The sequence below is a fragment of the Felis catus genome, chromosome B1 (assembly GCF_018350175.1).
Source record: "Felis catus isolate Fca126 chromosome B1, F.catus_Fca126_mat1.0, whole genome shotgun sequence".
NCBI lineage: Eukaryota > Metazoa > Chordata > Mammalia > Carnivora > Felidae > Felis > Felis catus.
This window is the reverse complement of record NC_058371.1, coordinates 130743585-130757584: the sequence shown is the minus strand read 5'-3', so window position 1 is coordinate 130757584 and position 14000 is coordinate 130743585. Positions and strand designations below refer to the sequence as shown.

Genomic DNA, 14000 nt, shown 5'->3' with positions numbered 1-14000 from the left:
GGGTGAATTACCAAACATCAGTATGAAAGAGAACTAAAGACTTTCATTTGATACTTCTGTGTATTATTCTCTGTCCCTTTCAATAGCTTTCTTTTTTTCTCTCTCTCTCTGACAGTTTTATTTGCTTTCTCTTCTATTTGTCACTGATTCTAGAGTTTTTTTTCTTGAATCTTTAGTTTTTATTTCTAATCTGCTGACTTTCTCTAGTTGTCACTTTCTATTTCTTTACTTACAATGGAATTAATAGCATTTTTCCAGATTGCATGAATGATGTTTATCTGAAATACTTTTGACCCTAAAGACAATAGAAAATCAGACATGAGTGCTTTTCATTTACCTCCTTTCTATTCTTTCTCCCTTTATCTTTTATCCAGAATTGTTTTTATTTCTTGCACATTTAGGATCTTGCCTGGACCAGGCGGCACAGAGAGAACTATGATTTAATGAAGAAACTCCAGTCAGATATGACCCTAGAAGACTTAAAATGCCCTCTACTTCCTCCTGTAGAAGTGTGTGTGTGTGTGTGTGTGTGTGTGTGTGTGTGTGATTTTCTAATTTACCAATCCTTCTCAAATGAGGAAGGATACTGGGTGAAGTAATGCTATAATCTCCACATTAAATATGTCACATGTAATACCCATGGAGATAAAGCTGACTTCATTAGAATGTAATAAAACAATTTAAAATAACACTTTACTATTTATAATTAACCTTTAGCAAAGATTTTGAACCCCTAGAAATGAACTGTTTATCAATTGCCTTTGTGATTTTTATTGCAGTGACCCCACTCCAGGATCATGAGCACCAAACCAATCTGTCTCTTGATTCTGAGGATGGATGAAGGTGCAGGGCCATATTCAAACAGATAACTCATTTAATAACGTCAATTAGAATATAAATCAATATGCAAATCAATGGTTAAAAATGTATTACTTTTAAGTTAATGCACATATTTTCATGTATAAATGTATTTCATAAGTGTAAATATTGTGATTATTTACATAATTAAATATTTAATAATTATATTTAATAATTTAAGAGAATACTTATAAATCTATATTTATAAATATAACATATATTATGAAGCATACCAAATAATGGAAACCATAACACAAACCATTCATCTCATTATTCTAGTAATTTCTAAATAATGTATTAATTTCTACAACTTACTGGTGTGTTCTTTTTTTGACATGGATGACACCAGCTAAATGATGTGTCTATCAGGTAGATGATTTAAAACAGAGTCCTTCCTCAACCTCCTTTAAAGAATTCTCCATCAGGGGCACCTGGGTCGCTCAGTCAGTAAAGCGTCCAACTCAGGCTCAGGTCATGATCTCACGGTTTGTGAGTTGGAGCCCCGTGTCAGGCTCTGTGCTGACAGCTCAGAGCCTGGAGCCTGCTTCAGATTCTGTGTCTCCCTGTCTCTCTGCCCCTCCCATGGTCACGCTCTGTCTGTCTCTGTCTCTCAATAATAAATAAATGTTAAAAAAAAAAAAAAGAATTCTCCATCAGATTTAGAGTCAATGGGTGATATCAGGTCTCAGCAAGTTGATAATTTCTATTAACATAAATGATAGTGCCATCCTGCTGAATTATCTATTAGTGTTTACTGAATTAAGAATGATTGCATTCAAATCTTTCCAGCCCCTAAAAACTAAGTGCATTTTAAAATATTTGATATATTTGTTACTAAATCATGAAAATTCCTGTAAGGATGTCCTATTTAATCCATAGAGTGTTGCAAACATTATTTGGCCAAATTCGTGGCACCATAAATCCAGGAATGTAAACGTTTATTATATTTTTGAGTTTTGTTGTGTAAATGTAATTTTGTATAATTAGAAAAATTGATGTTTCTCATGTAATTCATCTCTTATTAATTTTTGTTTCAAATAGTATATGTACTTTTTTCATATCTAAAATGTCTTTAAGTTTTCAAATTATCTCCAGTTTAGCAAGGTGAATATTTTTCCCCTATAGAGTTAAAAAAATAATTGACATCTCTATTAGAATGTCATTTCCATTTTTTTAAAAAGGCTCATTTTCCGAATGATAAACATAAAACTGATTCTTAATGATATGCCTATATCAGAATTATTTTAGGTATGTTCTATAATATTTCTTTTCTCAAATGTTCCACCATTTAAATTATGTAATGTTAAAATTCTAATTTTATCTTTTAAACATTTTCTTTTACTGATTTTTTTAATAACACTATTTGATAAAGTATTTTGGAATGTTTTATTTCAAAAATTTTGCGTTACTTGAAACTTTTCGTTTCAAAAACTTATGAGACTAATTTCATAAGGCTCTTTAATATTTTTCTCTTGATTATAACTGAAATTGAACAGAAATTGAATGTCATTATGAAAAATAAATTAAGTAATTTTAATATTAATTTTAAATGACATGAGTTTAGAGCATTATTTGAATCAAATATTTATATAGCAAGTAAAATCCACTAATTTTTATTGAAAACAAAATCAAGTTGATTTTCATTCCAGAAATATTGTTTTATATTAATTAATTTTTATGTCAATTTGACATTTTTTATTTTGATATTTTACATATAAAAAGGTATTCCAGATTTGCACTATATCATTAGATAATGCAGGAATAATTTCATTATTGATAAAATTTCTATGATTTTCTTTTTTAAAAAAATCACACTCATAAGAAGTACTTCTAAAATTTAAACTTTTGTCTCTTATCTAGTGTTTTTAATAATTTACTATAAATTGTTCAGTTATTTTTATCAAAATTACTTCCTCCTTATAAAGGTCCACTTCTCTATGGAATAAAAGGAGACTCAATGTTGTCATGTATTGGAGTTTTAATAAATCAGGTATTTAACACGTTTTTGTTATCAATAGGCAGGTGTGATTAAAAATCTCTGAAGATAAATTTCTGGATTACAATTTTAATATGAAAATATCTGGAATTTTCTGCCTTATACAATGAGATATTAGAATTAGAAATTTTGTTATAAATCAGTACTTATAAATCACTTATAGAGTTTAAAATTATATATATATACACACACACACACACACACACATATATATATGACACACATATATATAACACATATATATTTATACATATATAAACACATATATATACACACATGCTCAATTCCCCAGAACAGATCTACTGAATCAGAATCTTCAGGTGAGGGAATGGAAAGCACACAGACACTTTTAGTGTTTCAGAATTTACAGGAGCTTCTGTTTTCCATTACTTCATAACAAACTATCCTCTGCCTATCATATTATGGAAATACCTTTAAATGTACCAGCTCTTTTTGTTTTCCTAGGATTGTTTTGTCTTGTTTTCTTTTCTTGTGAGTGATTTGATCGAAAAGGTAAGCAGTAAGAAAATGAAAAGAGCATTTGTTCCTCCTGTTGAAGCCACATGCTCCTTTTGCTATAAATACTTGCACATCTGTATCCTGAACCATCTTCCATTGCTAACAGAAATCGGGAAGACTGTGAGGTGGGCAGTTGCTAAGGAAGATAGGTCTCGATGCTTTCTTCAGTGGTTCTCAAACTTCAGTGTGCATTGGACACAGCAGCCGCACTTGTTAAAACACAAAGTATTGCCCCACTCCAGACTTTCTAAAAATTAGTAGGTCTGGGATGGGACCTAGAAGTTGTTACGTTCAAAAATTTGCAGGTGGAAAAAAAAAAAAGGTTCCAGGGGGTGCTGATACTGCTGATCTAGTGACCCTGGTTTGAGAACCATCACTTCACTTTCTAGTTACTCTCATGGGTAGACTTAGATTCTAGCTGCCAGAAAAATGCTTTCTTACATCATCTAAGGAGGAAAATTGATAAAAATCTATGCAATTATTCAATAGATATATTTGTATGAATTCAGTTGAATTTAGGCTTTAAGAACCTTATTGCTAGGACCTAACAGAAAAGTAGAACTTGTTGCCACTTACTACAGCCTGGAAATAAGTAGAATCTCCCCAAGCTGCAGATTGTTTTCTTCCAAATAAATCATCAATTATACAGGACTGTCTATAATAGAGTGGAGAGAAAAAAAGAAACAATATCAAAACAAAAACCTTGAACATGAATGGAAATTTAGTTTAGCTTGATGCCCTGAAGAAAAACAATGGAAAATTCAGTCACACAACGGAGACTAACTCACATTAATGACAAATGTATTATTCTTACTATGGAGTAGAGATCCTTTAGTATTATTGTCAAAGCCACATATGCCTTAGGAGCATAATTAACATGTGCCAGAGGCGCGGTTTCAGTGGTACATAATTTCACATAGTTAGAAGCACAGATACCAAACCCTTGTTTTCTCATGTCTGATAATGCAGACTTCAATGAATACATTCGTTCATTAAAAGTAAAAGTAATCTGCGGTTAAAGATCTGCAAATTACAGATCTACATTACTTGATGTGTTCAATATTTCTAGTAAATTTTCGCTCTAAATTTTCTTCAGTGAAAAACTCTATTTCCATCAAAAATATTGATTCGTGGGAAAGAGGAATCAATGCTTTAACAGAGTAGATTTATTTTATAAGCATTTCTATTTTTCTGAAATTTCACTGATTTTACAGGTCGATCCCCTTGAGACATGTCATGTAATAGTTACTTTTACTTATATTCCCTATATGCTGAGTCTCTGTATTTCCTAAAAATCTGGGAATGGCCCATTTATTTAAACAGGTATTCTTTCATTAAGGAACCTGTAGCTCCCCCTTACTTCCAAAGAGACACCAGTTGGAAACTGCACTGTTAAACAAGCAGCTTTGTGGCAGTCCATTTATACAGCCACTGTCGCTTTTCACACAGCTGATTTTCAAGTCCCTCAATCATGCAGGCACGTTACGTCCTCCGGTTCGCACAGCTGCCACAAAGTACCATCCATTTGTGCCTACAAGGAGACCTGAATAATTTTATTTTTGCCAAACAGATTTGGAGCCCTGCGCTTCCAGCACAAAGTGGACGCACGTTGCCCCCGCCCCGGATGGGGGCGAGCAGCTCACTCTGCAATCATCGCAGACCATCATGCTCCAGTACACGGGAAAATGAACGGCAGCCACGGGGCGCTGCTCGGGGTTGGAACAGCGCTGCTCGGGGTTGGAAAAAATGAGGCAGTCCCAAAGCTTAACTCTCTCTCTTCTTTTTGTGTCTGTCCAGCCCAGGAACAGCAGCACTTGATACACAGCAACCAGGCTGAGAGTCACACAGCTGTTGGCAAAGAGACAGCCAAGCAGGAGCAGCAGAGAGACTGTGGTGACCCAGGTCACAGATTGTAATTACTAACATCCCTACCCCAATTATTGTCAATGCTATTTATAACAACTTTGAAACAGGAAATCCCTTGGCTGTCAAATGTCTCATGGTGGCACATTAACATACCTCTCAATCCTTTTCTATTGGTGCCCCCACGTTGGGAGAAACCATGGATGAGCTGTAGGTTCCCAGCCTGAAGGGACCACATATAATTTCAAAGCTCTGTGTGCAAACACAGAAGGCGATTAAAAATGCTGTTATACGAGGTTGTAAGGAAATCACAGGCTTCCAAAGTAAGGTCAAACTTTTGTCCACCAAAGAGTGCAATCATGGAAGTATCTTGATGTGGAAGGAATGATGTGAGCATTTGAAGGAAGTAAGAAGCCTCCATTCCTTTGATTGAGAAGGGATCACCAAGGATATTGATCACTGACTCGGGAAAATCATTGTGCCTAATTGAGAACCTCATGTTGATCCAATGTTGGGAAGCCCCATATTTTCTCATCTTTCTAATCATAAGTATTTTACCATTTCTTTTATTTTTGTTTATTTTTTTTTAATCTTTACTTATTTTTGGGAGAGAGAGAGAGACAGAGACAGAGTGCGAGCAGGGGAGAAACAGAGAGAGGAGACACAGAATCCACAGCAGGCTCCAGGGTCTGAGCTGTCAGCACAGAGCCTGACATGGGGTTTGAACTCACGAACTAAGAGTTCATGACCTGAGCCAAAGTCTGACGCTCAACTGACTGAGCCACCCAGGCTCCCCTTACCATTTCTTTTAGGACTAACTTTATTTCTTAGAAATAGGAGGTTGGTTACTGCTGAAAACCTCTATGTGTTTTCCATAGATCTCGTCATACAAACTAGGGCACTCAACTTGAGAAATGTGACATAAGGGGATCTCTTTAGGAATAAAGAGACTTAAGGGTATCTTTTTAGGAATAAAGATGAATATATCATAGAAACTGTACTTTTTTAAAGGGGATTGGAATTCAGTATCTTCATAAAATACTATAAAATCCTCCTTGAATTAGTGAAGTGCATGTGTAGAAGTATGGAAACTCTCATAGTTACGTTAAATGATTCAAAGTAAATCTGAATCTTTAGCACTCATGAAAGAAAAGCTCAGTAAAGTATAAAATCCTTAGACTATAGATATGACTACATACATATGTGTATATAGCTACACATATTTAATTCTGTAACACTGGATTTGGAAGCAGAAGATGAGGGGCACCTGGGTGGCTCAGTCAGTTAATCGTCCAATTCTTGATTTCGGCTCAGGTCGGGATCCCAGGGTCATGGGATTGAGCCCAGAGTCAGGCTCCATGATGAGCGTGAGTTTAAGATTCTCTCTCTCCCTCTGCCCCTCTCCCTGGCTCATACTCTCTCTCTCTCTCTCTCTAATATAAAAATTAATAAATAAATAAACAGAAGATAAGGTATTAGCTCTGCAACCTTTAGCAAGTTACTTTGGTTTTCTGTACCTCAGTTTTGTCACCTCTTAAGAGTGTAACAATAACTCTTTGAGGTTTAAAAACAAAACAAAAAAGACTGAAAACTCTGAGCAAAGTTAGAATATTTTAGAAATATAATATATTATAAACGTATACATTTATATGTATTTTATATTTATATATTATAAATTTTTACTCTTAGTGTAAAGTTCAGGCTGCCATTTGCTAAGTGCATATATAGTAGTCTATGTTTTCAAATATATAATACGAACATGATTTATTTGAAATACTTTAAACCTATCACAATATTTGAATGATATTATGCATATATATATATTCATTTTTTAAATTCTTCCAATATTCCTTTCTTCTCCATGCAGCAGTGACACAAAAGATGACTGAGCAGATGAACCAGCAGGCAATGAAACTGACCCTTCTGCAAAAGAAGATTGACAATATTTCTTTGGCTGTTAGTGATGTAAGAAACACATACTCCTCCCTAGAAGGGAAAATCAATGAAGATAAAGGCAGAGAATTTCAATCTTTTCTAAAAGGTACAAGTAAAGTCAAATACATTATTCATTGAGTTAAGACAAAAGGTAAATGACTCATTTATCTTTTCTCATATCGCTTTGGAATTTTTTCTTAAGATTGGGTGTGTAAAGTCTCTAAGGCTTATGATTTTGGAAAAAGATATTTGTAAATCAATCTCTGAAATAATTTGAAACATCTAAATTTTTTGTTGCTGTATAGTCAAATCTTTTACTGAATATTTTATCTAATTTATCTTCATTATGTACTGGTTACAGCTTAACTTGTAAAATGAACTGTACTTAATTTACTTCCATCATGGTTTCCGGTTCAAGACAAAGATGAGGCTAAGAAATGATTATCAAGGAACTAGATATATGGTTGTCTCAATAATATTGTTGAAGATATTGAAGATAAATCAAAAGTACATAATTATCCTAGAAATTATCTAGCTTATGGAGTATAATCAATAAAATATATCCTAAAACATCTCAGATGATGGACATAATAATTTCTTTATAAATGTGAATTAGTTTTGCCCAAGTTTTGTGCTCTTAAAACAGCATGCTGTGTTCCTTTCTGGAGGCTTTACAGGATAATCCAAATCCTGTTAATTCCAGTTGCCAAAATTCATTTTCTTGCAGTTGTAGGACTGAGGTCCTGTTTTCTTGATAGCTATAAACTGAAGCTTGTTTCCAGCTTTTAGACACCATTACATTTCTTGGCTCATGGCCTTCTTTGTCTGTCTTCAAAAGCCAGCAAGACTGTTGAGTCCTCATGGCATGTGTCAAACCCACTCTTCTACCTTCCTTTTCCCCTTTGAAGGGCTCAGTGATTGCACTGAACACACCTGGATAATCCAGAATATTCTCACCTCAAGGTCTTAAACCTTAATCATATCTCCCAAGACCCTTTTGCCAGGTGAGGTAACATATTCATAAGTTCAGGTGTGGACATTTTGAGTGAAACAGCATTATTCTGCCTACCACAGGAATCTATAGATAGTGAATAATTGCTATGGTAGTTTATGCATAGGGCACTATGGGACCATTTCATAGTTTCAACAAATCGAGTCTAAGGGCACCAGTGAAGGCTTCTACAAAAAGAAACTATCTCAACAAATAAGCTATGGATCAGGAGGAATTAATTAGGCAAAGGGGTTTAAGTAATTTGATCACTGGAATGTCTCACTTCTCTGGGTTTATTGTATGTTTCCAAACTTCAAGATTACTGGTCCCTTTCACTTTATTTTATACATAAAAATATCCTCACTGTCCAATCCCATATCACATGTTAGTTTTTCTTTATTTTTCACATGTGGTTTGCAGGCAAAAGAGATAAGGTGGAGGTTTCTGTAACATTTACCAGTATAGCAGCAACCATGATTTTATTTTTAATTATATAAACAATTAGTGCTATCAAGCCCCTGAAAGAAAGACCCTGCCCTACATTTCTGGCATGTCCTCGTTGGCTAAACTTAAACCAATAGCAAGCATGAGAGGGGAATATACTTTCCCTGAAGTGATAACATGTGAAAGAAAACAAATAGAAACAGTATACAATTGACTATAACCACCATAATGAAATTTGTTTAACAAAATTTGGTTATCATAACCAAAGAGAATTAAAGAATTAGGCCTGTCAACAGCTCTTTGTGAAACTACTAACAAAATTTCCGGCAATGACACGGAAAAAATCATACACTCATAACAACATAAACAGCAAAATTCTCCCCTCAAATATGGAAACAAACGAAAATGAAAATACAACAATCCAAACGCTTTGGGATGCAGCGAAGGCAGTCCTGAGAGGAAAATACATTGCAATCCAGGCCTATCTCAAGAAACAAGAAAAATCCCAAATACAAAATCTAACAGCACACCTAAAGGAAATAGAAGCAGAACAGCAAAGACAGACTAAACCCAGCAGAAGAAGAGAAATAATATCAGAGCAGAAATAAACAATATAGAACCTAAAAAAACTGTAGAGCAGATCAACAAAACCAAGAGTTGGCTTTTTGAAAAAATAAACAAAATTGATAAACCTCTAGCCAGGCTTCTCAAAAAGAAAAGGGAGAGGACCGGAATAGATAAAATCATGAATGAAAATGGAATTATTACAACCAATCCCCCAGAGATACAAGCAATTATCAGGGAATACTATGAAAAATTATATGCCAACAAATTGGACAACCTGGAAGAAATGGACAAATTCCTAAACACCCACATGCTTCCAAAACTCAATCAGGAGGAAATAGAAAGCTTGAACAGACCCATAACCAGCGAAGAAATTGAATCAGTTATCAAAAATCTCCCAACAAATAAGAATCCAGGACCAGATGGCTTCCCTGGGGAATTCTACCAGACATTTAAAGCAGAGATAATACCTATCCTTCTCAAGCTATTCCAAGAAATAGAAAGGGAAGGAAAACTTCCAGACTCATTCTATGAAGCCAGTATTACTTTGATTCCTAAACCAGACAGAGACCCAGTAAAAAAAGAGAACTACAGGCCAATATCCCTGATGAATATGGATGCAAAAATTCTCAATAATATACTACCAAATCGAATTCAACAGCATATAAAAAGAATTATTCACCATGATCAAGTGGGATTCATTCCTGGGATGCAGGGCTGGTTCAACATTCGCAAATCAATCAACGTGATACATCACATTAATAAAAGAAAAGAGAAGAACCATATGATCCTGTCAATCGATGCAGAAAAGGCCTTTGACAAAATTCAGCAACCTTTCTTAATAAAAACCCTTGAGAAAGTCGGGATAGAAGGAACATACTTAAAGATCATAAAAGCCATTTGTGAAAAGCCCACAGCTAACATCATCCTCAACGGGGAAAAACTGAGAGCTTTTTCCCTGAGATCAGGAACATGACAGTGATGTCTACTCTCACCGCTGTTGTTTAACATAGTGTTGGAAGTGCTAGCATCAGCAATCAGACAACAAAAGGAAATCAAAGGCATCAAAATTGGTAAAGATGAAGTCAAGCTTTCACTTTTTGCAGATGACATGATACTGTACATGGAAAATCCAATAGACTCCACCAAAAGTCTGCTAGAACTGATACATGAATTCAGTAAAGTTGCAGGATACAAAATCAATGTACAGAAATCAGTTGCATTCTTATACACTAACAATGAAGCAACAGAAAGACAAATAAAGAAACTGATCCCATTCACCATTGCACCAAGAAGCATAAAATACCTAGGAATAAATCTAACCAAAGATGTAAAGGATCTGTATGCTTAAAACTATAGAAAGCTTATGAAGGAAATTGAAGAAGATATAAAGAAATGGAAAAACATTCCATGCTCATGGATTAGAAGAATAAATATTGTCAAAATGTCAATACTACCCAAAGCTATCTACACAGTCAATGCAATCCCAATCAAAATCGCACCAGCATTCTTCTCGAAACTAGAACAAGCAATCCTAAAATTCATATGGAACCACAAAAGGCCCCAAATAGCCAAAGTAATTTTGAAGAACAAGACCAAAGCAGGAGGCATCACAATCCCAGACTTTAGCCTCTACTACAAAGCTGTCATCATCAAGGCAGCATGATATTGGCACAAAAACAGACACATAGACCAATGGAATAGAATAGAAACCCCAGAACTAGACCCACAAATGTATGGCCAACTAATCTTTGACAAAGCAGGAAAGAACATCCAATGGAAAAAAGACAGTCTCTTTCACAAATGGTGCTGGGAGAACTGGACAGCAACATGCAGAAGATTGAAACTAGACCACTCTCTCACACCATTCACAAAAATAAACTCAAAATGGATAAAGGACCTGAATGTAAGACAGAAAACCATCAAAACCCTAGAGGAGGAAGCAGGAAAAGACCTCTCTGACCTCAGTCGTAGCAATTTCTTACTTGACACATCCCCAAAGGCAAGGGAATTAAAAGCAAAAATGAACTACTGGGACGTTATGAAGATAAAAAGCTTCTGCACAGCAAAGGAAACAACCAACAAAACTAAAAGGCAACCAACGGAATGGGAAAAGATATTTGCAAATGACATATCGGACAAAGGACTAGTATCCAAAATCTATAAAGAGCTCACCAAACTCCACACCCGAAAAACAAATAACCCAGTGAAGAAATGGGCAGAAAACATGAATAGACACTTCTCTAAAGAAGACATCCAGATGGCCAACAGGCACATGAAAAGATGCTCAGCGTCGCTCCTTATCAGGGAAATACAAATCAAAACCACACTCAGATATCACCTCACGCCAGTCAGAGTGGCCAAAATGAACAAATCAGGAGACTATAGATGCTGGAGAGGATGCAGAGAAACGGGAACCCTCTTGCACTGTTGGTGGGAATGCAAATTGGTGCAGCCACTCTGGAAAGCAGTGTGGAGGTTCCTCAGAAAATTAAAAATAGACCTACCCTATGACCCAGCAATAGCACTGCTAGGAATTTACCCAAGGGATACAGGAGTACTGATGCATAGGGGCACTTGTACCCCAATGTTTATAGCAGCACTCTCAACAATAGCCAATTTATGGAAAGAGCCTAAATGTCCATCAACTGATGAATGGATAAAGAAATTGTGGTTTATATACACAATGGAGTACTACGTGGCAATGAGAAAGAATGAAATATGGCCCTTTGCAGCAACGTGGATGGAACTGGAGTGTGATGCCAAGTGAAATAAGCCATACAGAGAAAGACAGATACCATATGTTTTCACTCTTATGTGGATCCTGAGAAACTTAACAGAAACCCATGGGGGAGGGGAAGGAAAAAAAAAAGAGGTTAGAGTGGGAGAGAGCCAAAGCATAAGAGACTCTTAAAAACTGAGAACAAACTGAGGGTTGATGGGGGGTGGGAGGGAGGAGAGGGTGGGTGATGGGTAGTGAGGAGGGCACCTTTTGGGATGAGCACTGGGTGTTGTATGGAAACCAATTTGACAATAAATTTCATATATTGAAAAAAATAAAAATAAATAAAAATTCAAAAACATAATAATAAAAGGGAAAAAATTCTCCCCTCAATAGGAGACATTAGGTGTGTACTAAGCACAATTGATTATGAAAACCAGAGAGCTAGTTGTTATTGAATGGTCATTCAGGCAACAGAAACTAAACCCGCCCCAAGGAACTGCACTTGCCTAACAAAACCACATCCTCTTCTCTTGCTTACTCCACATCCAAGGTGAGAAACATGTTCAACATCAAATGCCCCAGTTCCTTAAGAGGTACCTGAATGTTATGAATGGGCTATATATTCACAACCACAGAGGAGCAACCAAGGTGTCTGATATCATATCTATCTGTTAAGTCACCAAACGCAATGTCCTCTTTTAAGAGGTAGAAGCACATGAGTCACATGAAACAGAATCAAAGTTAAGACTATGTTCCCACTCAGATATTGACATAAATTACTTTGACATATTTCACAAAATCAGATTCTTACACAGACGATTTTTAGCAACAAATTCTTGATATATTAAAGCTCCTTTTCCAGAAACAATAATCTGTTTTTAAGCTAATAGTCTGTTTGATTTCTTTTCAGACACTGCTCTGATTTTGCCCTTAATCCAATGTATTTTTCCATTAAAGATTAAGACATAATAGCTAAAGCACCTCTCAATTTACATTTTCATCGTTCACTTTTTTTCCTAGTTACCTCCATCAAGATTCTGAACTAAACTTTACCTGTTTAGTGTTTTTACCTCTCACTCTTATCCTGACTTTCAGATCACATAGTTTTTGTTGACTGAATTTAAACAGCTGTTTTTACTGCCCACAATTAATTAATTCACTTACACTTCAGTTTTATTTTACCTTTTCAATCTTGAAAAATATTTTAAAGCCAAATGATAAGGTTATAAATTCCAAGAATGTCTGATCCCTAACCTTAAATATTTTATTGTATTTCATCAAACCTTCATGAAAACTTAAGGCAATTTTAACTAACAGGAAATGACTAAGTGATATTGTGGGAAGTACAATTAAAAAAAACTTTGCTATTGAGTAGTACCTTACACTCAATGAAGCTAATATATTCTATTTTTAGTGTGAGAAATCTAACTTTCCAAATTTTATTTTCTGTGTAGCATATAGAATATCCTCAATGTAGATTTTTTGTATATGTAGGCAACTGGTTAAATGGTAAGTAAAATTTAGAAAATAAAAATACTTATTTTTCAATTACATACAAACCGATTTTCAATGACATATTTTTTGGACTCTTAAATGTATTTCAGTTTCTGCTATGTTTAGAAATGTAAAATAACTTTCTTTTCTTCCCCCCCTCCTCTGAAAATACTATTCCCTAAAGATCAGTTAGCAATATTGACCTTTAGGGTATAGGATTTCCAGGGAGATATTCATTAATGTAAACAACATTTACAGCTTTATCTTTTTGCCAGATTAATATCAAGATGCTTCAGCAACACATCATTCTATTTGCTATAATTGATCTTTCACATACTTTTTATATAAGTCTCTTATGCATCTCAAATACTTTTTAAAACATGCTGACAAAATAGAGACATGTAGAGACTATATATTTTTATTCTATAATTATCCTTCTTAAATAGGCTTTATGATAGCCATAACATTTCACAATTATGTACACTTCCTGTTCAAAATGCTTTGGAGTATGTTGCCGATATTTTACATTACAGTCATTGCTACATTGTGAATTTGAGTGGAGATATCTTCCATTTATATGTGCTTTGTAGCTATGTACCATAAGTAAACCA

The 14000-nt window shown here is 34.9% G+C and overlaps 1 protein-coding gene across 2 annotated transcripts in view; it reads left to right on the top strand.

Annotated features, from left to right (window-relative positions):
- The window catches only part of MMRN1 (multimerin 1), a 70289-nt gene that overhangs the window by 33266 nt on the left and 23023 nt on the right, over positions 1-14000 (top strand). For both annotated transcript variants that reach the window (XM_006930965.5, XM_045056097.1), the window contains 2 exons: positions 5171-5275; positions 7104-7277. In XM_006930965.5, coding sequence (XP_006931027.3) covers positions 5171-5275; positions 7104-7277 — 279 coding nt within the window. The remainder of the gene's footprint in view (positions 1-5170; positions 5276-7103; positions 7278-14000) is intronic.